Raw genomic sequence first — 26,940 nt, 5'->3', positions numbered from 1 at the left:
CAGTTTCCCACTTCATCTCCTGCGCTGGAGTCCCACTCCTCTTGCTGTCCCACCTCTTTTGCATCAGAGCTCACTGACTTTTCCTGCTCGACTTCACATTTTCACTTTGCCTATCCTTCTTCAATACTTCATGCTCCTATCATTTCGTTTCAAGACTCTCTTAAAGGTTAAAAGTGGTATACTCATCTCTCGGCTTCATCCGCTCTTCAGTCTGCTTCAAACACCTCTCGGTCTGAGATGAGAGTGAGATTTTTGGTGTAGAATTTTATGTGGTCTTGCCTTTCATATTTTCCTTATCCCTTCCACCCTCCTTTTTTTCTCTATCTTCATTTTGCCTGACTAAAGTTCTCCTGCTTGCCCTGTGTTGTTTCTTTCACAGCATGTTTGTCCTGAAATATTATTGAAAACAGATATTTTATCTGTGATATTATTTTTTCTCGATCTTTCGGGACTTTTTTGCTGGCGCAGGCTGATCTCAGCTATCCTCAGTTTCTTGCAGTTACGTCTTTTTACATTTAAAACTTTCTGTCTCCTTATTTTGTGAAGTCAACCATTGATAGTTTGTGTCATCTTTTCAGTTCTACTCATTATTGACTCGACCTTTTGACTCTGACAGTGGGGGATGATTTGACAGGCTGACTCTTCCATTCAGCCATTTCATTTTTGGAGTTTTTGTTATTTGGGAGCTTCCTCTGTTGCTCCGATGTAACACCTTGAAGCCACACAAAGTTATTTGGAAACATATAACAACAAAGGCTTAGCTAAAATGCCAGTCCCTACAAACCCACGTAGATGAGTCATGTTTAGGCCTTTTCATACGAATGAAGGTGCCCTTCCACATAATGCAAACTGCAGTTACACACTTTTAAAACACTTCGATTGCTCCAAAACTTTCCAGCAAGACAAGACTTTGAAATAAGTAGTGAAATGTTTATTTCTGCATATTATATGAATTTTGTATTTATTCTTTTTTGCTAAAGCTTAAACTACTTTGTGGTGTTTAAGATTTTTAGCATTATGTGGAAAAAAATGATTAAAACCCACATGTTACCTTTCCTCTTCTGTTTTATTTAATTCAATAAGAAGCCAAATCAGACTGAGAAACTGTCGAAAGAGCATCAAATAATCGAACAATGAAGTTGCAATTGAAAAGGTTATTAGATCTTCAGTCTGCAACAGAGAAGAGTAATCATCCATGATTTATAAGTATATAAACAAATTGTGAAGAACACAATATAAACGCTATACAAACATCAAAAAATCAGTTCAGTGAACTTTTACTTCTCCACTGTGGAGACTGACTTTAACCTGTTCAGATCCACCATCCATTCTCCCCAACATTACTCTTCTAGGATGTCTAGATCTATGCTGCCATCTGACCCCACTGGACTTATTTGATAGGATATCTGTAAACCAATCACAGTGTTCTACATCATCTAAAGTGGACAGCAGTAGAGCCACAGCCCTTTTTTAAAAAAAAAACAAACAAAAAATCAAGCATGGCCAACTGTGAGGAAAGAAAGAAGCACAAGGTATGTTTCAGTCTAAATGCCACGTTGTTTAAGTTCACAATTTGTGTTTAAACAGTTTTTAAAGTAAATGTGATGTTTCATTACTTGTAGGTGTAAAAAGAAAATAATGTTAAAGATGTGTAACTTTTAATTTGGATTTTTTCAAAAGTATCTGAATGTCCCTGGAAAATGATCTTGGGAAACCCTGTTTAAATGAGAAACTAGTGTTTATTTGATTTTCTAATGCTAGACTCACCTTACAATGCATCCTATTAATTATGTACACACAATATTCATCTAAGGAGGTTTTCAACATAATGTTTTTAGGAGATACTTTAAAAAAAATTGAGGTTATTTTAAGTGGTGGTGACAACTATTGGCCTAATACAAAATATAAATGCAGTGGTTTTAAAGTGTCACTTTATTCATTAATAGGATTAAACATTCATGAAACATAACTTCTGTTTTTTGTCTGTTAATTTTTGTCTGTTGTAATTTAATTTGTTTAAAAAAATGACACAAATCTACCTTCTACCTACCTTAAGACATTTTATGCTCATTTTTTATCATTAGGTGATTTCTACATTCACATTTCCATGCATTGGAATGGAAAGGAAAAAAGCAGTACATAATTAAGTATCGAAATAAAAAAAAAAAGTTTAAAAAAGTTAATGATTTATGAGCGCTGTTGGAGTAGAAATCCACCATTACATTTTGTGTGTGTGTGGAACATAATTGGGTTCTGAATGGGTTAAGTAAACTTGCACTGAACTTTATTCCCTAAATCCTCTGACTTAATGCATTTTTTAATGTGTATGTCTCCACCTGTGTATCTTTCTTTTCATATGCATATATTTATTTCTTTACTTATTTTCGCTTTGTCAATTAAAAAAAAAAAAAAAAAAAAAAAAAAGTACTTGTTCTGTAATGCTACAGATGGCCACTAGATGGCGGTGTCGTACTCCGAATCCACATCAGCAGCGCACAAATCCACATCCACACTGCACCTGTCTGCAGATGCGCACCATAGCTGGACCGCACTACTTTTATTCACTTCCACAATCACATATAATGCACATTGAGCTCTTTACCCTAAGCATGGTGTAGATTAATTATAAATTTATGTTTCCAAAAAAGTTGTTTGTGATTGTTGCCCTTTACTTTTCCTATGAGCCACAATGACTCCTGGTCACCCAGATGGTGCCACAACAAGTCTCAGTACTAATTCTAGACTGTATTCTGTTATATTTTTTGTTTATCTAGTCGATTATTTATTAATGTATTTTTTATTTCTTGTCATAGGCTGCTTTGGCCGCTGGTATCCGATTAACCAATGGAAAAGTACCATTCGGAGTCCAGCGCCTCCTCCCTCATCCAAATCACCCCCACCTCCCCTCCCCGCGGTGCTATGTTTGGGTCTGTCCCGTGTCCCCGCCGCTCACCCACAGCCCTGTCCTCGCAGAGAGAAGCAGTGAACCTTCACACAGTCTCTCCGCTCCACCGGTTCCAGGCTGCCCGGTGCGTCCCGTTGCGCACAGCTCAGCACAGTTTCCAATACTGCACACTTCACAAACAGCGCTCCGGATTTCTCAAAAAAAAAAAAAAAAAAAAAAAGAAACACCCCAGGACGGCTGGTGGGAAAGATTTCAACAACTTCACGAGTCAGTATGTTTCGTGTGTGGATGAGAGAGGGTCGGTGACAGGAAGACTCTGGGGAGTTCCGGTACAGCGAGTCAGTGGATCGTTTTGAGAGCGACAGGATGGGATCGCAGAGCGGGGCAGCTCCAAACAAACAGACGCTCCTGTGGTTCATCGTAGGTGAGTCTGAGTCTCACACTGTGGCTGCTTTCATGTTTATGTGTGTGATGAAGACATGAAAATGCGGTAAACTATAATCTCCGTTTTGTAAATCAGTTTAAAACACACTTTTTGGGGTATTTAATGTGTTTTTGGAGGTTTACTACGATGTGTGCACGATTTTAATTACTTTCATTCAAAGAAAGTAAAATGCTCGCAAGATTAATATTTCTACCTCGACCCATCATGTGAATTTGGGGTTTGTCTGATGTCTCATACTATGAAAAAATACAATATTGTGCAGTTTTGGAACTCAGTAATCAGATTACCCTTTATAATTGTCTCCATTTAGACCACAAAGTACTTTATTATCTCTCTCACTTTTTCATTAACCCGAGGGTTTGTTATTATGTGATATCGAATTTATTATAGGATTAATAGGGGTGCCTGTCAGCCTGTGTGCTGAAGTGTAAACTACATAATCTTTGTTTAAACTGGAGCACAGCAGTGCAGCTGGGAAGTGATGGATTCTCAGAGTGGAGGTGGCTACATTAAGGGAAAAGAGTGAGGGACCTGCACATATTGGAACACTTCTTTCTAACATCTATAAACATATATGACATTAAGAGAAAGCTGAAAGTCTTTGGTCATTACTCACTACAGCCAAGGGTTTGTACAGCTGTGTTACTGGGTGATACATTGTGTAGAAATTTTGATTTTATATCTATCTTTAATTTTCAGAGCTGGGGTGTTGAAATGTGAAGAGCTAATTTGCAAAAGACTAAATTTTCATTATTTTTTAAAAAATGCATGAAATAACACTACACCCACCCACTACATAACTAACTTGACAAGTCAACTTTTTTTATTATAATGATTTTTTTCAAAGGATGGAAATTTGCACAAACTAACCTGCCAAGTTGTTTTTTTTCAGCTATTATTATTTATGAAGCTCAGACTGGATTTTCTTTTTTTTTCTTTTTCCTTATAAATTTGTTATCTTTTTTTATGTTTTATTTATCATGAAATAGACTAAGTAAAATAATTTACAAAAAAACAGCATTGCCTGAAAACAACTCCGTACCACAATGTTCAAAAAAGTTTACATTTTTAATAACATGTAATACGGTACTCATGGAAAATATTCAAAAACCTTTAAGTTTAAAATTCACCCCATTTGAAATTGAAAAATATTAAAAATTATTTTCATAAGTTTTTCTGAATGTTACCCTCAAACAACATTGCACCATTGTTGAAGAGTCCATAGGAATGACTGTGTTAAAGAATGTAAGCAAATTTTACATAAACAGTTTATCAAACCAAACTATCATAACCGTTACCAAACAAGATAGTGAGCTACAGTATATCAATGTATAACGTAAATGCTTGTTTTCAGTGTTTTGGTGCGCGTCTGTCCTGACATGCTGTATGTTGTCACCATTGGCTGTGTTGCTGCTCGGTTGCCAGCCACTTGTTGTCATCTGTACTTCTAAATTCTTTTTCTCCTTGACTAACACTAACTAGGAGTGCCAATTTGACCCTTTTATTCTTTGAAGTTTCACAGAATAGTATTGCATTTACTCTGTAAGTAGAAGAAAAATGTGTGTGAATTATAAACATATAAGAGGACTCACAATGTGCACTGTTAGAGTTAACTATACAGTGTCATCGCCTGAACTTTATTGAATCCAACAATATTAAAAGCACAGAAGTCACATTTACCTTAAAGTTTGTCTCTTCAGAACAAGATACAGTGCCTCTCATTATAGCTGGAAAAAATGCTCTGACATTTAGTTCCTAGTTACCCATGCAGACCCTGCAGTGCTCTGTGTATTTAAGTTAATCAGTCTGATAAGTGGGAGAAGGCTGCACTAGATTATCTCATTGAAGTGGCAGTAATTTCTTTTAACATGTTGCAACATTTTTGCAATCACGTAATAATATCATGTTATTATCAGCTCATTGCAGTCATGCACTACTATTAAGACATTTAATTTAGTGAATCCATGAATTCTCATGAGATGTGGGGCACTCAGTTGGAAAGGTTATGAAAATGTCAAATATAGTTGTGTAGCAGCAGCTTTTGTCATTTAGTCTAGAAAATATTGACAGGAGAAAAAAGGAATAATTATTCAGAAATTTAGTATTTCCATCTTTTGGCAGTTGTCAACACTGACCTGTTGTCTGGTGATTTGTTATTCAAGAGCACTTCCTTCTTTAAGTTATTCGTCACACACAAAATGACAATTTTTAAATCAATTAGTCAAGCCATGTTACGTTGAAATCATGAAAAAATCTTTTTTGCACATGCCCCTGCAGAAAATGGAAAACATGTTGTTGATCGTTTGAGTTGGGTTTGGGTTTTTTGATTTAACAAAAGTTAAGCTATATCAAAACATCCCTTTACAAACTCTTAAACAACTCATGCAGTATAATCCAACTATTTCATCCAGTCATATGCTCAGGTCTTCCCAAACACATGCATTTTGCTAAAACATTATGATTTCAGAATAAAGGTGAAACTTATCTATGCTCTCTTTAAAGCCAGTCATCAATACAAATGTTTTTCTTAGCTGCAATGCATAACCAAACTGTATATATATTCTAACAAGGCTCAGCACAGCTCCAAAAATGTGAAATCAATTTGTGATGACAGATGTTTTGTTCATGGCGGGCTGCCACCAATAAATTAATGTTTTGTAAATCCTGGGAAAGAAGATTCAAATACTTTTTAAGCACTTTGGAGGAAGTTATGTTTTTTGATTGGACATAGGGGACGAACACACGACTTAAAGTGGTCATATTTTTATTTATTTTAAATACCCTCAAAACCCTCAAACCAGCAAATGGGTTTGAGAGAGGTTTTTCTGTTGTTGTTAAAAATGTCCAAACTCACACCACTTATCATAGCCAGAAACTTTGAAATATCAACCTGTTCTCTTCCTGAAGCTGTCAAATACCACCACTTTTTGCAGTGATTCTGGTGTAACATCCTGATGCCAAAAGCCACCTTTCACCTCCACATGATACGCCACTGCGAGGTTTCAGTTGAGAATGCGGCCGGACAGGACTGTTTGCAGTGTTATTACATACCGCCAGATTGCACCCGCTGCGGCAGCATGGTATGCGGACAGGTGGCGTTAGTTGAGAGGGTGGCCGGACAGAACCTGTCACGTCCGCATGATGCGCTGCTGGATACGTCAAGTTAAAACTGCCATTAATGGAACAAAGGTCCCTATAGCAGTATTCCAGCTATGGGGTCCTGATTTCTCCACAGTCATTAGTTTAAGGTCTACACATAAGATAAATGACTACATATTCAGTTTTAATGCACAACATATAAACAGCATATTGACTTAAAATAAATAAAACATATTTCATGAATAAACAGCTCTGTGGTGGAAATTCACTATACTTCAAAATTGTCTTTTATTTTTTTAAACTTGACAAGTACACAAGTCACTTGTGGTCCATTCAGAATGGTCCTGTGATCCACTTTTGGACCTTGATCCACCAATTGGGAACCACTGCCCTTTAGGACCTTAGTGCTAAAATTCAAACTCCGTACTTGCATGCAGGAGTCCAGTGTTCACTGCCTGCCTGTGATGTGTTTTTCTACACCTTACCATGTGCCTACGTCTAACCAACCATGTCAGCATGTGCTTTTGTTGACGTCCTGGAGTTGGTTACCATATGCTGTTGTTGCGTTACCACCGGCAGCGTAATCCCACCATGTGCTTCTGTTGACATCACAGTAGCGGCATACTGGAATGTAAATAGCAGGTGCAGAAGGATACCTAGAGCATAATATGTAGATGGGGAAATCCACTGTGAATCAGCAATATGTGACAATTGGGATGAGAAAGTGTTGTAAATATGGTTACAGTGGTGAAGGGAGGGTCATGTATTTTCCCCCAGTGGCGGAAAAATACTTGTAGCTCAGGGGAGGGTAATTCTAAAAAGCAACAAAAAAAAAAGTCACACTTCAGCAACTCCCTTTCTCTCATAAATAAAGTATAGTTCCTTAGAAAATGTAATATGAATGAACTACATATTTTTAAAAAGCTTCTGGAGACAGTAAATTAATTTGTAGTTTCCACCTGCAGTGGTCGTACTCCGGAGTGCTGGACATGAATTTCCTGAAATTGTGTCAGTTATTCAGTTTCCTTCATTATGTATCACTACTGATACAAAATACATGATAAGACCACTCATCTCTCTTTCTGCCTCCTCTGCAGCATGCACACATCCATCCACAGCACATGTAATTTTAAAACTCATGAAGACGTTCAGTTGACTCGGGTTCATTCCCCAACCTCTAACACTAATGCTAACCACTAAATGTTTTACCCTTAGCTGAACTGTAATGTGAATCTCATCCCCAAACCCCAAACTAAGCATTTGACATTGTGGAGTCCCACAGAAATGTACTCAGTGTCCTTGCTTTTCGCTGTTCTTTTGTTATACCTGTTGTAGACTTCTCCGTGGTTATGAAAAAGGAGAATGAACACATTGTTGAACGTGTCACATGAAATATGCACTGGAAATGCAGCAAACTGCAGTGCGCGCTCACCGTGACGCTCCTCGACAAAGGTGTTACGGCAAGCTTCCTCTACTATTTGCCCTTTGTTTCCCGTTACAAAAGGCTCCATGTAGGTGTTCTATATTTACACAGAGAGAAAGTTATGACTCATCACAGCAGCACCAGGTTGCCTCATTACTGTTCCACCGCACTTCACCTGAAACAGCAGTTTTCAAAGTTTCGCTCGAAAAAAAAATCTTTTTTAAAAGCATTTTATGTCCCAGGATCCCTAAATAATTATCCCCATTCAGGCAGTTCATTTATCTGTCAAGGATACGTTTATTGTTCCAGTCTTACAGGCACTTTTAAAGACTGACAGCACACTTTAATGGAGCGCAGAGTTGATAACCAACCAAAATAATCTCGGCCATTGAAGTAATTTGTGCCGTGACAGAAGTGATTTTTAATTTTCTGCGGCTATGTTTTGGGCCAGCGGGTACAGAATGGATAAAGGGAAAGGAGTCCTCACGCTTTCCTATAGATATAAAGGGATTGACACAGAGAGACACTCTAATCCTCTTTCCCTGACATGATCGTCTCTCATCTGACGGCTCAGGATTCAATTTTTAATTCGTTTGAAATATTTCACACATACAGAAGCGACTCACTGGACAGTAGTGAAATGACAAAAGGGAAATACTTTGAGGAACGACTCAGGGGAAAACATCTGGCTGACAACATGCTGACAGACTGACTGAATATCCTGTGAACAGTCAAAATGTTTGCGATCACAGTGGACTCAAGAGTGAGGCTCAGAGCGGGTCATGGGACAACGTCTGGTAAAGCATTGTTTTAATGAGCCTTTGGTAAGCTTATAATCAATTCCTCTTTCAAAATGAAAAATAGTTATTAAAAGAAAAGCTCAAGTTGATTAATTTTTGGTGGGTGGCTTCTTTCAGAATAATGTTAAGCTTTCTGAAATCCAGCTGACTTAAAGGATGGTTTCAGAGACTTTGAAGTCAGTCTTGATGAAAGTCTGTACATCAGAAGCTCCTGGCCTTTGTAATCATTCCTTCAAATGACCCTAGCCGAAGCTAACATGAGACGTCAGTGGTGTAAGTTAACAAAATTAAGAGGCTATCTTTGTTTTGGCAGTAATTTGGACATAACTCTCCACCATAGTGTCTTAATAAAACACTGCCTAGGAAAACAAAATGGGGAAGTTTTGTTGTAAAAATGCCATAACTTAATTTGGCTTACTCTGAAGCTGTAAACTTAAACCTTTTGGGTCACTTAGGGGCAGTATGGAAATCTGGTAAAACAAAAAAAAAACGAGATATTATCACCTTATTAATCTGATAAAGTCATTTACACATTGAGCAGCACAGAACAGCATCAGCGTTTATAGTAAGTGGTGGCAAAGTCTTTTTTGTTGCCTTATGTTGCCTTGTGTCTTGACCAAAAAGTTGCATTTTAACATACTGCAGAGACTACAGCCGAAAGCCAACTAGCATGTGCGTTCTGTGCCAGTGTAAGAGAAAAAAGCATCCTGTGTTTGTTTTTCAAAAAGGGAATTTGGAAGACCAACAATACAGACACACAACACTTGTTATCCAAGAACAAATTGCATTTGCCCTGTGCTGGTGAACGGTAATGCAAACAATAACTAACTGTTCTGGCGGAAAAGCTCAAAGTCTAAAAAAAAGATTTTACCTAATATAATATGTTTGTTTCGTTCTCATGCCCCCATGACTTCAGTCATTTGTTTGCTCTCCTCACTTACATTTTTCTTCTCATGCACTGAACTGATTTTACTTTCTAACGGGCTTCATCATCTCCAATGCTGATTACACATGCCGAATCAGACGAACAGTAAAACAACCATCAAGGGCTGACTAGTGCCAACAGTGCGTTATACACTGCAAGAACTAGGGTGACAGACGCTCAGCGATTGGCTTCAAAACCCAGGTTGAGAAAAAAAAATCTGTTTGCAATTGATTGCACAGTCGAGACACAACTGTTATGGGTTGCTGCTGTCCATATATAGTGCATCACGCCATTTCCAGTACATAAGGAATTACTAACAATACCAACAATTAACCAGTGTTGACTGGCTTGGTTTGAATTGACAAAAGAAGGGTTAAACGTGGATCAATCCAACCCTGATCATTGGTGTGAAAGAAGTACTTTGGCGTTATCAGGGCAGCTGTATTTTGACTTATGGAAGCTTTAAGGGTGTTTGTAGTGGTCATCATGATAGGTACAAATATAAGTGGCCATGCCCCAAACATTTACCTGTTTTTCCCTCCTGATGGTGCCTCCTTGTGTCCATGTGATGAAAAGTCCAGCATTCACCCTCCTTTTAGCAGAGTTCTGGTCTTTATCAACTCCTCAGGGAAATATCTGTCTTGAGATCCAGCAGCCAAATGCTGCAGTATGTTTACCAGCTAGTTGCTAACTTTGATTGTCTGCTGTTTGGTGCTGGGCAGGCAGTGTTCACTGAGGTTTTAGAGCTTTTCCACCAAAATTAGCTTTCTGCTGTGGCTGAAAACATTGCTGATGAAAGTTTGTGAGTGTCAGCTTTGATATTTCAAAAAGTAATTTGATGTAAGTAATTTTATTCTTTTTTTTTTAATTTTTTTTTTTTAATTAAGCCACTTTATGTAGCACTTACTTCATGGCCCCTGACAAGAAAGTATTGGACTTAAGCGTTTGCATTACCAGTGTTTTTCTTGGCATTGGAAAGTCCAGGACAGCAGATGAGATACAGGCTTCTCGATGATGAAATGCTGCATATTTCTTGAACAGATAAGCATTTCTTGCATCAGTAGTTTGAGTGTTTATCAAAAACTAATAGAGATGTTGTAGCTGGTTGGCTGAAGTCGTGCAGCACCAGCAGCCAAGGAGTTTTTAAAGGCAACAATGTGAATGCAAGACAGTGAATTAGTAGGAGAGAGACGGAGTTTGTTAACCCCCCGACTGCTAAAGATAAATTTTGGGTGTCTGTGATGTTACCAGCAGAGACAGTAATGCTAATTTCTGTCAGTTTTTTCCCCCAGTCCCCAGTTAAACTGTCATCTTTCTAGAGGACAGGAATGCATGGATATTATAAAATCACAAGACTCTTTCTGTCTGTTCTGCTTGGGCAGAGGAACACATATTTCTGGTGCGAAGGACTCAAGGGGACATTTTTAAGAATCTCCATAAATCAGTAGAGAGACAGGGGGGAGAAAAGGGGGCCATGAGTCTAACAAGACAGAGAAAGATATATGGGGTAGGTGGAGCTGGATAGTGAAAGTTTTAATTGCGCTGATATATATCCATGTCTTTTTTGTATGGTGTGTGTTTCTGTGTGTGTGTTTTTGCGTGCATCCTGTGTGACAAACCCGCCCACTGGACTTTGGCTAATTAGATAGATGGCAAACGGGGGATGAAAGGAGGAGAAGGAAGCAGAAAAAAAGTGTCCATGCCCCTTTTTGGTGGAGTCGTTTTTTATGTGTAATATTAGATAACTTCTCTTGTACACTTCCTCAATCCTCTCTCACTTTATCCCACTGAGAGTTCTTTATGGGGAGGTAAACACTGATATCTAACAAGTGGCAAAATAACAACACTGTTGTTATGCTTAAGTAAGATGTTTTCAGCAAGCGAAGCTCTCAAAAGAAATTCAAATTATGACCCAAGATCATACTTATGCACTACGCTGAGGCTTTTCAGTATTTTGAAATCTGCCTGTAGTGCAGTTAGCTGCAGTTTACTGCACTCCAATCAATATGTGCTCACCGATGGAAGAATGAGTCTAACTCTGCTTCAAAGATCCTATTTCACACTCTTTTGAGAGGATTAGTGAGACACAGACTGGGAACAACTCTTACTAATTAGTTGTGGATCATTGATAATGCTGGGAGACATCAACAGTCTCTCTTGTCAGTATTGCTTTGTAAATGAACAAACCACCTATTGTGTGTAAGTGTGTGTCTGTGTGAGTGTGTGCGCCTGTTCACAGTCCACTTAGGTCAATTATTGTGACCTAATCGCCAACAGATTTTGCATGACCCTGCATGCGTTCAATAATAGTTTGAAATGTTCAGTGCCAACCTTTCTGTCCGTAACTATGCCATCATTATTATCCAAACGTGACACCTACACTATGGTAAATTCAAGGTTAAAGGAGCTGTATACTACATTCAAAGGATATCTATTGGTGTGTCCCATTTGTACTGGGTAGTCGGAATTTTTCCATATTTGGAGTAATCCGTAACTTCAAAAAATCTTCCTGTAACAAATATTTCCTTGTGTCTTTTGTTGCCGTTGGTTAAACATTCGTTGAAACATGTAAACTAAAGCTGTAGCTGCCTCCAAAGAACAACTGAAAGCTGCTACTGAGTGGACTGCAGAGGCAGAGACCACCGAGAGAGAAAGTGTGGAGATCAGTATGTTTTTACATCTAACTCTTTGGATTAAGGATTTATTTCAACCAGAAAATGTGAATGAAGTGTGTTTCATGATGAATTAACAAGGCTAATGTTAGTCTTAGTTTGGTGAAAGAGAGAAACTTTGATTGGTGTATGTTTGTATTTTGTCTATTTAACAAGGAAAATAGGTGTAAGAATAGGGCAAAACTAAAGACACCCAGTAGCTCACCTGATAGAGTGGGCGCCCCATGTACAGAGTCTTTGTCCTCACCACAGTGGATGTTAGTTCAACTCCAACTTTAGGCCTTTGCTGCATGTCATCATTTTTCTCTACCCCTTTCATTCTTTATCCAAAGAAAGGAAAAAGAAATCTTCAAAAGAGAAGGCCAAAACTGCATTCTCAAACAAGTGAGTGTGACACACATTATGGCCCTTTATGATAAATAGTCCAATGTCCATTCTACTCTCATTCTATTTTTCTGAGTACGGCTCATCTAAAACAGAAAAGTTGTGAATCATAAAACCAAAACAATGAGCTAAAAGATCCATATGATAGAGAATAACTGCACATGACCTCTTAGTCAAGTGATCCCTTATAAACATAAAACTTTTGACAGGTGCAGCTTTAAAAAAAATTAACATTTATTATTACAGTAAGACATAACAGACCAGCTGATGGCATCAAGTGCGAATGTGATGATCCAACGTTTGTAATATTACTTACCTATACCTAACGTCAATAACTTAAGGTTAACTACGTAATTTTAAAATAAGTATGTCTGCTCATTCATTGGGCGAAAATACATACGCTTTCATACAAACCATTGTATAAGGATACGTTCGTCAGTGTTATTATATATTATATAGAAAAAATCACGATCGTTTTTCACAACTCAAAGATTTCCGAATCAGATCAATAGTCAAAAAGACTGTATTTATTTCATAATGTTGTAAAACAGAAAGTACAAAAATCTTTTTTTTTTTTTTATTTTGATGAAACTGAAACGATCCAGCATCCAAATGATTTCTATTGAATTACTGGTAACCATATGGCAGCCATGAACCAACAGTTGTAGTGTATTTCTCCACATAATGCAACCATGTCACATTTTTCTATTATAAGAATAAAACTAGAGACTATGAACATAACTCCTCCTCATCCAAGACATCAACCCTCTCACTGAGAACCAGAGAGCAGATTTTACAGCCTATTTATCTGGGCCGCTGCTCTCATACATTACATTTAACCTTACATAACAGTGACATAGAAAGCCTGTCGCAGTGGTTCACTCAACCAGTGAATCAAGCTGGAATTTCCTTTTTAAGTTTTTTTTTCTTTTTTTTTTTGCATTTCTGCTTCACGGAAAATACACAATGACGCGACAAAGTGGCCAACATCATCAAGAGCTCGTGACATGCAGTCATGTGAATCCACCAAAGAGCCTCTGAGGGATTTTTCCTAACATTTACCCTAACCAGACTGGTCGAATGGTTACACATTGGTATTTATAGTAATGACCGGAGGGAGTGGAGGGGGGGCTGCGGTATGGAACTACGTGGTACATACTGCTTGTAGTCGGGAGATGTGTCTTACAACCACAGTCGTGTGCTGTTTACCACTGAGCTGCACTGCTGGAGCAGTTTTTGACCTCTGAGTTACAGTACAGGACGGCAGGAGGCTTGCTAACTTATGATGCTGGACTGATGTGTGACTACTGAAATGTGGGTGAAATTAGTCCAAGATAGATCAAATTCCTACTGCAGCCTTTTAAATCAAACCCTATTTCCTGACAAGAAATTTGATATTGGACGACTGGAACATTGCCACTGGAATTCTTTGGTAGATGGTTTGTTTAGATCATATCATCATTTTTGGCAAAGTCGCTAAAACAGCATTTGAGATATATTTATTTGAAACAAACAGTTCTCTGATATCTAAAAATCCCTCTATTAGACATACAAAGATGATAAGTTTTGAATTTCAACACAAACATAAAACGTAAAGTTTGACATTTTGCCTAGAAGACCTAACACAGTTTCTCTTGCTTTAACATTTCTAGCCTAGCTAAATGCTAATCACCATGAAATATTGCAGACATTCATGGTCACCAGCATATGAATCCCATTCACTTGATCCTCAGACTTTTTCTCAAGGTCTGTAGACACTGAAGCTTTTTTATCCCAGGGATATGTTTGTTGAAGTACAGAGACTGAATATTAAGAGATTAATTTTGTGAAATCCAGAGGCTGGATTATATTTTGTAAATAGGATATACTGTTGTATAGTGTGCTGCACGTATCTGGAATTATTCAGTATTAAGATAAATGAATAGTATATCGCATGCTGCATATGTATAACATTAAAGGAACACTTGACCCCCCAATGACCATCTGTATATCAGTTACACACCCTACATTATGTTGAATTTCTGAAAATATTGTCTGTTTTTCTTGCATGTCTCTGTTGACCAAAGAATCCAAAGATGGAGGCAATTCTTGATGAATTAAAGTCATCAAGGTCCACATCAAACAACAGCAAAACTATGTCAAAACATCCATTTACAACCTCTCACACACATCGTGCATTATAATCCAGGTCTCATTTATCCAGTCATATGCTCAGTACTTCCCAAACACATGCATTTTGGCTAAAGCCGTAGTATTAACAACTGAATTGAAAGCAAAATCTAGGCTCTCTACAAAGCCAGACTCTATTGACAAAAACAGTAATTTTACATCACCAAACATGAGAGCTGCTGCTCTTCCACTGCCTTGATCAGTATGTTTGTTAGTGTTATTGCATGATTTTGGTGGGGTTACTTCAGAAGTTTTCTTCATAAATTTGACAGGGTGAGTAATTGATAAAAAAATGAACATTTGTGGGGTAAAGTATTTATTTACTTCACCCGAGGTAGTTCTCAGGTGTGATTACATGTGCAAGGGATTGCTAAAAAGAGCTTGCTCTGTCAATCTATCCGATGACTTTATAATAATAAATATCCTTTTTTAAGTTTAGGATTTCAGGTGGCTTTCAGTCAGACACATACATACTGTTTGAGGTCAGAGAATCGAAATAGTGACCGTTAATTCCTTTGTTCTGTGTTGTTTGTTGTTGTTTGTGTTTGTGACAGTGACTTCAGATTTCCAACACCCAGCACCATCATGCCATGTGATGCGACAGTGAACACCACAGCCTGTTTGTCTGAAATCCTTTCTCATAAGTCACATTTGAAAACAAAACACATGGGAAATTTAAGTAGGATTTTCTATATATATCTCAAATTAAAAAAAAGGTCTATTGCAGCTGGATAGACACACTGAAGCCCTGATGAATTGCCTTCCGTCAGCAGTTTTTGATTATTCCTGTCTGTGCCGCCTGTGAGGCGTAACATACCAATTTACTGGAGGGGAATTACTATTATGGAATTGAGCGAGGCCGCAGAAAATCCCAAATTGGACCAAATGAAAGCGACTGCTTTTTTACATTGACTTGTGAATTAGAAACTGTAATTGCTACCAATTTTATTGATTCAAACATAAAAAGCTGAAAAACTCTCAGTCTCAGTGTTTAGATCACATGGTGTTCAGATGAATGTTGGGTGTCATCTATCATGCTTTATGTTAGTACACCAATCAACAGGTGCAAAAAGATCCCTATTGTTACTCCATATCAGTGTTGAAAAGATAAATCTGAGCAGCAGTTTCAATAAAACCTTGCATCCCTCTGGATAACATTAGAGGAGTTTGATCTTCACACCACTCCACACTGCTCACCTGATTTTACTGCTCATATGTCTGTGACCGTCCTGCCTCATTTATTACTTTGACCTCAGGTAACAGAGGCGCTGCATTACCTTCACACACACTTTATACTGCTCTGGCTGTGCACCCTGTAAACTATTAACCTGAAATGGAAATTATGAGATGAATATGAGCACTCATCCTCTCCTTCCACCGCCTTCTTTAAAATTGATCTCAGGAATATAAGGCGTAACTAAAATTGACATCACTTAATGTCAACGAAAGGACAATTTTTTTCCCTCTTTCTGTGTCTCCTCCATACTCTCTCTTTTTAACCCACACCCTCTCATATTCCTAATGAGCAATAAAAAGGTGAATAGCACCCCTGGCTCTTCTTTATTGTTGTCAAGGTTCTCCTTTGCCTCCTTTTCTCCCCACATTAACTAGTTTTATAGCTGGTCACGACTGGTGTGGATGTGTGTGTGTGTGTGTGTGTGTGTGTGTTTGTTTATCGTTGCGTGGCATGCATGTGTGTGAACTTGCAAAGCAGTAACCCAGATTTCACTGTCACGCCTCAGCAGCTAATGAGCAGCGTCGCGGCACTGCTAGTTAGTGAAGCATGTGTGCATGCGCATTGTTGTGTGTGTGAGGGGTGTGTATGTATGTGTGCTACCCTGTCCAAAGTGGAAAAGCCATTAGCAATTATACAGGCGCCATGGAGCCAACAAGTATTTCAGCACCTTGGTGGTTGGAGCCGCACACACACAGGCACGCACGCACACACACACACACACACACACACACACACACACACACACATACATACACATACACACACACATACACACATTATAATATGCTGGCATACTTGGCACCCACTCTCAGACAGCCACACGTAGCACAAACACAAAGAAATACTGTGCACATATTCTCACACATAACACTGTATGTGTGAACACATTCATGAGTGCCGCTAAGTGAATCAGACGTGCTCGCCTGTGTCGTGGCAGCGCCCTTAAGCAAGACAACCAATGCTCAATGGATGTCAAGTGTCAAGGGCAGATGTGGTTGTATATGTACACATGCATACAGTTTTACCTTAGTGACACAAACTACAACTATATAACTATATAGAAAATATATAGGCACAGTATAAACATGCTTATTCTGTGGCTCTGGAGAGGATCCACTCTATTTCCCTCCCCCTCAGACAGTAGCTCTGAAACTGCATTTCCATATGCCAAGTGATGGATGCTTTTTACTCAAGTGCATTTTTGTAGCATTCAACTTCATACATTATTAAACATGTGGGATCCCAGTTGGACTGCAGCTTCCAGTTTTGGCAGTGTTACTGCCTTGCTCTTCTCATTAACCCATAAACCCACATTGAGCATGTATAAGTTGTTCCAATAAAAGTTTAAACTGATCATAAATGCCGACTTAAACTACTGCAATTTTCATTTGAAGTCAGTGCCAACATTCTGGCCGACACACCAATAAACTGTTACATGGTGTGACCACGTGCATAAATATATTCATAAGTGCACAAGTGAATGGCTAAGTGCAAACACACACATTGCATATTAAATGTCTCATCAACCAAATATATGTTGCACACTTGTGCACATCCAAAGTGCATATAAAAATATGCAAAACACATATATGCACTTTACAGTCAAAGATGTGTGCTTCAGTTGCAGGTGATGGCACTTGCCAGATTTTTTTTTTTCCTGCTGTGAGTAGGTGAGTCCCCTGGCACGAAGATCGACAAAGCAGTGCTGCTGCTCTACTTCTTTTTCCTGTGTGGAGGAAGGGGTCGTCTGTAGCACACCTACACCACCTAAATTAAGAATGCCAATATGTTATTACCATGGCCTAGGAAAGTCCAATCAATAATTGTAAACATGAGCCACTCTCTCTTAAAGCCAGAAACCAGAGAAGTAAGTCTTAAACTTGTGATGTCACAGGGTATAAAGTCTGGAGCTGCTCCATAGACAATGAATGGGAGCCTGATTTTGTTTTCTTTTTTTATATCCAAATGAACTCTGTTCTATTGTAGTGTTCTTAGCTGTGAAACAGAAAATGTACCTTTATACTCAGAACATCTCCCTGGATGCTCTCAGTCAGTGTGTTTACATGCACAGTTAAGTCGAGCTACGGTTATAGCTCGAATAGGCCATTTAATTGGACTAATGTCCTTGTCCCAGTTAATAAGCACCAGGGGAGAATGGATTTATTGATGGAAGTATGTCTGACTCTGCCATGGTAAGTAGCAATATGCCCCCTTTCAGCTAGTTGCTACTGACCTTCTCCTGGTTGACCTATTACGTTACATACCAAACAAGTTAGCGAGAGACAAACTGATTAAATGTTGAAAACATGAATAACTTTTCAGCGCTGTACATTTCGTACACATATAGGTACATATATGTATATACTAACTGATATATTTGTATTTACCAATGACATGTTTTGTTTTTTGCCCTTCTTCTTTTGGTTTTCTGGCTTTCTTCCACAGATGTATGCTGTTTGACTTCCAGGTCAGAGCCCGGCACGTTTCAGATGTATTCATTAAAGAGTAAATCATCCCCCAACAACATTATCTAGGTGTGTTAGTCCGACTTTGAGAAATTTGACTCAGTATGATTTCAGTCAGACTAATAATAATGCTAAACATTGTAAAAATCCCGTTTTATTTGGACTAACCCAATAATTTGACTTTTTCTAACATCATGTCAGAAAAAGTCTGTTTAGCAGCTCCAGACTTTTTACCAAGTGACGTTGCACATTTGAGTTTTAGCACTTAAGTTTTTGGATTTGTCAGAGTTTCTCATGTGTACTAATATTTTTGACTATCTTGGACTATAGAAATAACGTATGCATTTTTAAAAAATCTGCATGGTTCCCCATAGCAATTTCGAAAGTAAGTGTTCCATATCGATTATCCAAACTGTATAGGCTGCATTTACATTTGTCTAAGAGCTGATCACAGGCCAAGTCTACAGATGTGGTCTGACCTATCTGATCACATTTACCTTGCATTAACATGCATTTTTTTAACCAGATAAGAAGAATTGAATTTATGAATAATATGTGTTTTTATTCAAGTAAGTGTGTAAACCCTTGCCACTTCACTTAGGCTTGAGCCTCAAATTGTGTCAGAATTTTTAATGTAGTTCTTTGTTTTCAGATGATTGCTGTTTTCAGAACAGAATCATTTTCTAACCATAACCAAGTAGTTTTTGTGCATAAACCAAATCAGACATTAACCACTACATTGTTAAAATGTAAAGTTCCGCTGTGTCCACTACATGGCATACAAATGTAAATGTAATGTATCTGGGGTTTGCAAAAACATACAATGCCCACATTTATTCTGGTGATTTTGTTGCTTGCAAAGTAACAGTCTGTTTAGTATAAAACTCCCTTCATGTGCCGCCTTGGGCAATTTTTCCCCTGTGAGCTGTGGTGGTGTGATAGTAATAAAAAGCCCAAAGCAAAAGGCTAGTGTTAAAACTGTCGGCCTACTTGAAAAATAAGCTTATTCTCTCAGTTGTGCCCTTTTTGGATGGGACTGAATGCATGAAACTTTATGGCAAATTTTCCTCAAAGGTGTAGTAGCTTTTGACACAGTGTTACACTGATTTCCTTTTTTTCACTGAGTTCTTTTAGTAGTAACATCCTGCTAGCCATTGTACAGGCATCGGAAAGTGAACTAAATGACTTCTTTGCTGCATCAGTTTACAATGGGATATCAAAAACTGTAATATCCTTAAATTCACCAAAACTTGGTAAAATTCAGTGACAGTGCCATTCAACCCAATCTTTATTTAAATGCCGATCTGACAGAGTAGAGGACTCTGGAGAGAGAAGGAAAGGAGGCTTTTGCTTTGAGGTGAATAAGGACGGGTGTGACAGTGAGAATGTGAGGTGCTGTCCTGTTCCTGCTGTGAATCACTTCTCTACCCTGTTCAGAGGAAGCTGCAGTATTCGGTAGAGGAAACCATACAGCCATCTTGTTTAGGTCGGGATGTGTGGACTGTTAAATCATTTCACAACCAGAAACCATGGAGAATGATCCAGAAAAATGGACAGTTATAAAGCAGCAGCCAACAATGTGACTTAATTACAGAATTAAGGAGATGATGGGTTCACATTTCATTTGAGATGCATTATTCCATATCACAAAAAAAGATTTGTCGCCCCATTATTAAATCTGGGACTCTTTGTGGTTTCATTTCTGGCATTTAAAGTGTTTGCCAGCGTAGTTTAGATGATTATAAACATGGAAAACCTAAAAGAGGTACTGTTACCTGTTAACAGGAAGAACCAATCTGGAGCGACTAAACAGAGTCATTATATATTCATCTCCTCATCTGTTAACTTATATCTTGCCAGCCAGTGGCAGTCAACTGGAACTTCTAAAAATTTAATCAGCTATTTCACAAGCATGTAATTGGAGGCCTGTCAGTGATGTAGGGACAGATTAGAGGTGTAATCTGATAATCTGCTAAAATTTTTAAACTCAACCTTGCAGGTGGGCTGCAGCAGTGGCGCAAGGAGGAGGAAAGAGAAAGATTCAGTTGATGGTGTGCAGAGCCCTGGCTCGATAGACAAAGACAGGCTGAGAATAGGGAAGCAGTGTGTGACATTGGTTTTGGAGTTTCCAATTTAGTTACAGAGAGCGAGCATGGCAGGAGGGAGCTGGATAGAGTTATTGCAGGTTATACATGACAGCCGGTACTTGAGCTATTATGCATTATGCAGATGAGTCCTGGCCTCTGCTAGCATGTAGCTGCCATAGCATCATGTTAATTTATAGTGTTCCTCTTTGTGTAATCTCTCTTCTTTCACGCTCTTCACTCACTGCAATGTTCAATGAAATTACACTTTCTGTTAATGTAATACTCTGCCACTTCCTCTTTCTCTAACACACTGTTTTACTGGGTCCCTTCCTGTCTCTCTATCCTTTCAGTGAAGTGGTATCATGCTGCTTTTGCAAGTATGCCAGTGTTATTACTGAGCCTAAATTAGACATTGCTAGTGCCATACAGACACACAACCCTTTGTCTCTGTCTCTCTTATCCTTTTGTTTCTTTTTTTTTTGGCTGAAAGTCTGGCTACACACTATGCCCAGTGAAAAAGACAGGGATCTCAGCTGTTTGTGGCGACGACTGTGCCCTTTGGTGGCTCAGAAGCGCTGCTGGCATAGCAGCAGAGCTGGCTTAGTATCTTTCTTTCTGATGGGATTACAAAAAGAACAACTTGGCCCCATTTGTTCTTTTCTCTTTACATATTTTGTTTCCACTGGGGAATTAAAAGATTTGAAGAATAAAACCCTGCTGTCTTCACTGGAATTACAAGAAATCAGAAATTCTTAAACTGGGATCAGTGTAGGACTGTTTAAATGTAAATATTTACTTACTTCAAACCTAAAAGGAGAAGTTCACCACATTTTTAGTGGCTGTCCATTCAGTGTTCATGGTTAATGTGAGTGCAGTATTTGCACAGAAAGCAGAGTTTGCAGCATTGATGTATTAAGGGACCTGGGTGCAGCGTTCCCTGTAAATGACAACCAAGACCAGCACGGCCAAGAGAGCACCTAACACTGTCATAAACTATTTTGCTCATCTGCCCCTTAGCACGATTCTCTGTGTAACTTATGTTAAGCTTTTATTTTGAAAGGTAAAAAAAAAAACAGAGAAGTGGATCATTTTTTTGCTGCTAATGACAATGTGAAAAGTGTGTTGCCCTCTTGGTTGACGCTGTTTTGGAGCCTCTGTGTTTCTATTTTATGTGCAGAAGTAAAGGTGCAACTTATAAATCTCGGCCACACTTTTTTGGCTATTAAGAGCTATATTCTGGTAGGTTGCGTGAAATGCATGCTGGTACATTTAGACACTGTCAGCATGGCTCTGTGAGCAGGAGAACTCAGCTTTCTCAGCCAATACAAAACACACTGGGAAATTTACTGCTTCAGCTGATTAAAAATTAGAAATAAAAGGTGGTAAATTTTCCCTTTAGAATAACAAACAAAGAAAAACAGATTCTGAAACTGAGGCCCGCTGGAATGTGACCCCACAGAAGTTCATTACTCCCCTCTGGGTCTCTGGTGTTGAACCAGATACTTAGACAAAACAACAAAAGGTGGAGGATTTATGCCTCAATTTGGTTTTAGGGTAGAACAGGAGAACAGAGAATTCAGTGGAGAGGTTTCTGTGTCTCTCTCACTTCAACATAATCTATAGTCTTACGTTTCACTGCCTCTGTAGTTACCTAAAGCACACAGCAGGGAGGCTACACAACAATAAATCAAACAGGCTGTTGTCGAAACTGCAAACAAGTAATTTCACCCTGTTGGAAAATGATTAAAAACAGATTTTTTTGTGTGTGCAACAGTGTCAGAATCAAACTCTTGTTTTTAAAGTGTTAACAGTTAAGCTGATGTGAGTAATTAATTCAAAAATATTAGTCAAAGGGAAAACAAGATAAAATTATTACAAGGATAAACACACAAACACACACACACATTTTGCAGCAGCAGCTCTGTAATTTCACCCACACTGTTAGCCACTTAATACGTCCTCCAATGCAGCACTGAAGTGGATGAGTGGTTCGGTTCTGGCAGCTGCAGGCGCTGCTGTGACACGGGGCGAGACAACCATCAGCACCCCAAAACTCGCTCTTATCCAAAACATTTCTAATCAACCCATGAACTGAACATGGTGGTTTTCCATCAGCGAATTTAGCTCTCTAATCCCCAAACTAGGGCTGCTTCAGATTGTATCCCAGAAGCACACCACATTACCCCAAAGGATGAAAACAGACATAAATATGCCCAATGACCTGGAGCATGTTTATGTTATTATGACTGTTTTCACCCTTTAGCTGTTTCACATTTGACCAGAAATGTGGATGTAGTGTGTGAGTATTTGTTATCATGCACAGTCTGTGTTGTCCAGGTAGTTGTCAGGATGGAAAAATAAACTAAAGCTTGACAGTAGAAGAAAATAGAAACAGTGTACTGGTCATGCAGAGGATCATTTATGGTGTCAATGTCCTCACACATTCAGCAGTGTGAAAATGCTTCCGTCCCAGGTATCCGAAAACACCTGGCCCTTCATAGGCTCAAACTCTACACTCCGGAAGAAATAATAGGGCCATGTCCAGTTGCCAGACTTGGCTGAGACTCGGCATGACTTATGCCCTTAAATTAGCCCCCCTACTATGCTGCCTCATGTCGATGTGTGTCGGCCAAAAAGATGCACAGGAACACACCATATCGACGGCCAACCAGCACGTCCGTTCTGTGCCTTTGAAAATAACTCTCCCTACCAGCAGGTGGCGTTGGCCTGTATTCACAACACCTTCTCACTCATCACATGGTGTCGCTCTGTCAGGACCTTCAACGTCTACACACCACATTTTAGATATGCCTCTGCGTCAGCTGTTTATGCTCCGCAGTGTCGTTACCTTGATGGTAACAAATGCACTTGTGATACACAACAGTGCGGCTGTCACGATGGTTGGGATTAGGTACCAAAGTCACGAATGGTTAGCTTTAGGCAAAAGAGGCAAATGGTAAGGTGGGGAAAATGACAAACACACACACATCCATGCTTTTGGCGTTACACGCACACGCCAAAAGCACTGACTGAGCGGCGCTATTTGCTGAGTTTGGAATGAGAACGGGTTGGTTCAACATGCTGAATTTGGACCTCACGGTCATGACACGCCCACTTTTCAACAGTCTAAATCAAATCCATCCCACTTGGAAATACATCACAATACTGAAGATGGATATTCTCAAAATGCTGTTTCATCTGGACTAGGCTCATCAGGTTTAACAGTTTTGAGTTGACAACAAATTCCTGTGACAACACCTAGATGGTATGTTTGGAGGAGGATGGAGATGTATAGCATATGTGTGTGTTTACAGCTGAGCAGGAGGCTCATTTATTTTCTTTCTCTCTCTCTCTAAATTATCCTGACAGGGCTATAGCCTTTCTGTTCACCTCAGTAGCCTCACCAGCCGTCTGCTTATCTCTAATCAAACCTGCTCTGACACACGCACGCACACACACACAAACACACGCTCTATGACCTGTGTTTCACTGCATGCACCCGTTCATCACAGCTAAACTTAATGCATGTGCACCTGCATTTACTGTGGGTGTTTATACAGTACATGACCTTTCCCCTCTCTACAAAGCCGTCCTGACATGTTGTGTAATTGTATTTGCCTTAAGCCCACTCTCCTGTTATGCTTATAACACAGGAGATACCAACTCTCTCTCTTTTTTCCTAAATTTTTTCTGCCAAAGAATTTGTATCTCCGATGTTATCAAAAATAACATAAGAGATACAAACTGTCTTTGTCTCTTTTTTCCTCTCTTTTTCTGTTAGCTTTGCGTGATTATTACCAGGCACACTAAACTACACACAGGCATTTTAATATTAACAAAATTTAAACCAAAACTACTAAAATCAAAACAACAAATCTGAGCTGTTTTCTAATCTGTAATTCAAGATGTTTCAGTGCACCGAGAGCAAATCTGAGAGAGTTTGTGTTGCACCACGTTTAAAATCGTCTCTCACTTTTTCCTCCAGCTGTTTTATCAGATTGTGAGCAGTCGAAGGAAGCTTTACTGCTCATTCAAATGCGTTGATCCATTCCTCTCGAGGCTCAGGACATCAATCGATACTCGTGATTCTGTCTTCACTCGCTCTCGGACCTTGTTTGGTGTTTATAAATCAGCTCCTTTGTGCCTGTTACATGCTCGATCAAATCCCGTCCTTTATGTGTCCCAATTGACAAAGTCTGTGTTTTTGGGCTGCTTTCCTAAAGCAGCCAGTCACTTTGACCAAACTGCTCACTCCTTCACTTTGACTAATTCAGACTGCATCCTTAACTTAATCTACTGCAATGATAATAGACAAACCAGCATTCATCAAGTGTCTCAGGTGTTAGACCAGCGCCACTGATGCTCTACAGGAGGGCTCAACAACATTCTTCCAAAAGATGTTCCCTCCTTTAAGGTTTTGTTGATGGAGATGGAAAGAACATGACAAACATCTCCCACACAGTGTAGGTGTTCAGCTGGGTTGCGATCATGGCGACTGTGAAGGAAACATCACATGAGCATGCATCATTTTCATACCCATCGATCCATTCAGTGAGCTTTAGTGACCTGAACTGAAGCATCTGTATTCGTGGTGTTTCTCTGCGCTCAGGTTCAGGTTCAGGTTCTTCAGATCTGGTTACTGCTCCCTCCTGTACATTGATTTAGAAAGATACGTTTTCGTATAATTAGGATGCAACAGAACAGCTCTATGAGAATTCTACGACCCAGACCTGACAGTTTGGATGGTGTCACAATACTTTTGTGACAGATTTCAAAACTTCTGGCTTCTCCTCTCAATAACATCATCAACAGCTTAAAGCTGCTTTGTTTTTGTATATTTTCTCTAACCCTGAAAAGCAAAGTGTATGTAAAACGCCCATCTTTTAAATGAACAATTGCTCTCACAGAATAATAACAAGTCTTCCTTCACAAAATAGAGCTGCATATCACAGCGTGTATTCACTTCCTTTTATCAGCCCTCTGGTCTTTGTAGATAACGCGCTACGGTGGTGTTACAGCTCATCCTTTTGTTATGTGCCTTTTTATCTACGTTAATTGTATGCTATTACCAGAGAGACCCGGGCAGGGCAGACCTCTATCTGCGCTGAGAGCCCTGTTCGTCGTAATGATTAGCTGGTGATGGATGAGACTGAAATTGACAGAGATAGATGTGGCAGGTGCAAACACGCATCACCTCTTCAGTAATTGTCACAGTGTATGGTGTGTGTGTGTGTGTGTGTGTGTGTGTGTGTGTGTGTGTGTGTGTGTGTGTGTGTGTGTGTGTGTGTGTGTGTGTGTGTGTGTGTGGGTGGAAAAGCATGTGAAGTGCATGTGTCTGTTTAGGTGTCAGGGTGGGTGTGAGTTTGCATAGGTGCACATGTTTGTAGTGTAATAAATATGAGCTGTCTGAAGACATACACACACACTGGCTTCACTCATTATTCTGTCAATTAGGAAGTGTGAGAAATGAGTGTCTGTGTGTCTGTGTGTCTGTGTGCTATCATAAGGTTTCTATCAAAGGCAGGAGACTGGACATTGAGATCATGCAGTATGTCTATAAACACATTCATTACAGAGTGTGTGTGAAACTGGTGGTGTGAAAGAAAAAGAAAGAGAAAAAAGTACAGTTCAGATTTTTATAACATAAGAGCAAACTTTGTGTGTTTCACCCACTAACAATATAAGATAAAAAAAAACATTAACATCAATAATAACAAAACAAGATGTTTGAAATAAACATTGTTACAAAAGTAATAAAAAGTTTGTTTTTTTTCTTTTTCTTTTAACAGATTTTAAAACAAGTTTTAAAAGGTGATTTAAAAGATGTTACAAGCCTCACATCCTCAAGCAGGGTGTTCCAGAGCTAAGGGGCTTTGACTGCTAAAGCCAGGTCACCTTTAATTTTGAGCCGGGGCTGAGAAACAGCCAGCAGAGCCCTGCCTGAGGATCTGAGGCTGCGCCCTCGCTCATAGGGGAGCGTTGATAACTGGAGGCGACTCAGATGAATGTATCAGCCTTTTTATCAACTCTGATCTTCTCTAATCTGGACAACGCTGGTGGGACAGTAGAACAACACAGTTCAGAGAGGCTTAAAACAAGAAAATCCATAAGAAATCATAAAAGTGAGGGGGACAAAAACAACATCCCTCATGGAAATGACGCCTTGTTTGTGGTTCAAAGGAGGAAAAAGACCCTGTGCTCACCAACCAACGCACTGTTTGAAGCCTTGTGCTGCAAAGTTGTGTGTTTGATTTATATTTATTGCTTTTTAAACATTGGCATCACAGTGAATATATTCTTGAATATTGCATTTTATTTATTTATTTATT

The 26,940-nt window shown here is 39.1% G+C and overlaps 1 protein-coding gene across 1 annotated transcript in view; it reads left to right on the top strand.

The window, feature by feature from the left end:
* Positions 1-2,976: 2,976 nt before the first annotated feature.
* The window catches only part of ramp1 (receptor activity modifying protein 1), a 72,116-nt gene continuing 48,152 nt past the window's right edge, over positions 2,977-26,940 (top strand). The window contains exon 1 of the mRNA XM_042495179.1: positions 2,977-3,329. Within this exon, the coding sequence (XP_042351113.1) occupies positions 3,272-3,329 (58 nt within the window). The 5' untranslated portion in view covers positions 2,977-3,271. The remainder of the gene's footprint in view (positions 3,330-26,940) is intronic.

The sequence above is a fragment of the Plectropomus leopardus genome, chromosome 10, assembly GCF_008729295.1.
Source record: "Plectropomus leopardus isolate mb chromosome 10, YSFRI_Pleo_2.0, whole genome shotgun sequence".
NCBI lineage: Eukaryota > Metazoa > Chordata > Actinopteri > Perciformes > Serranidae > Plectropomus > Plectropomus leopardus.
Note: the sequence above shows the minus strand (reverse complement) of the source record. Positions and strands in the feature narration are given on the sequence as shown.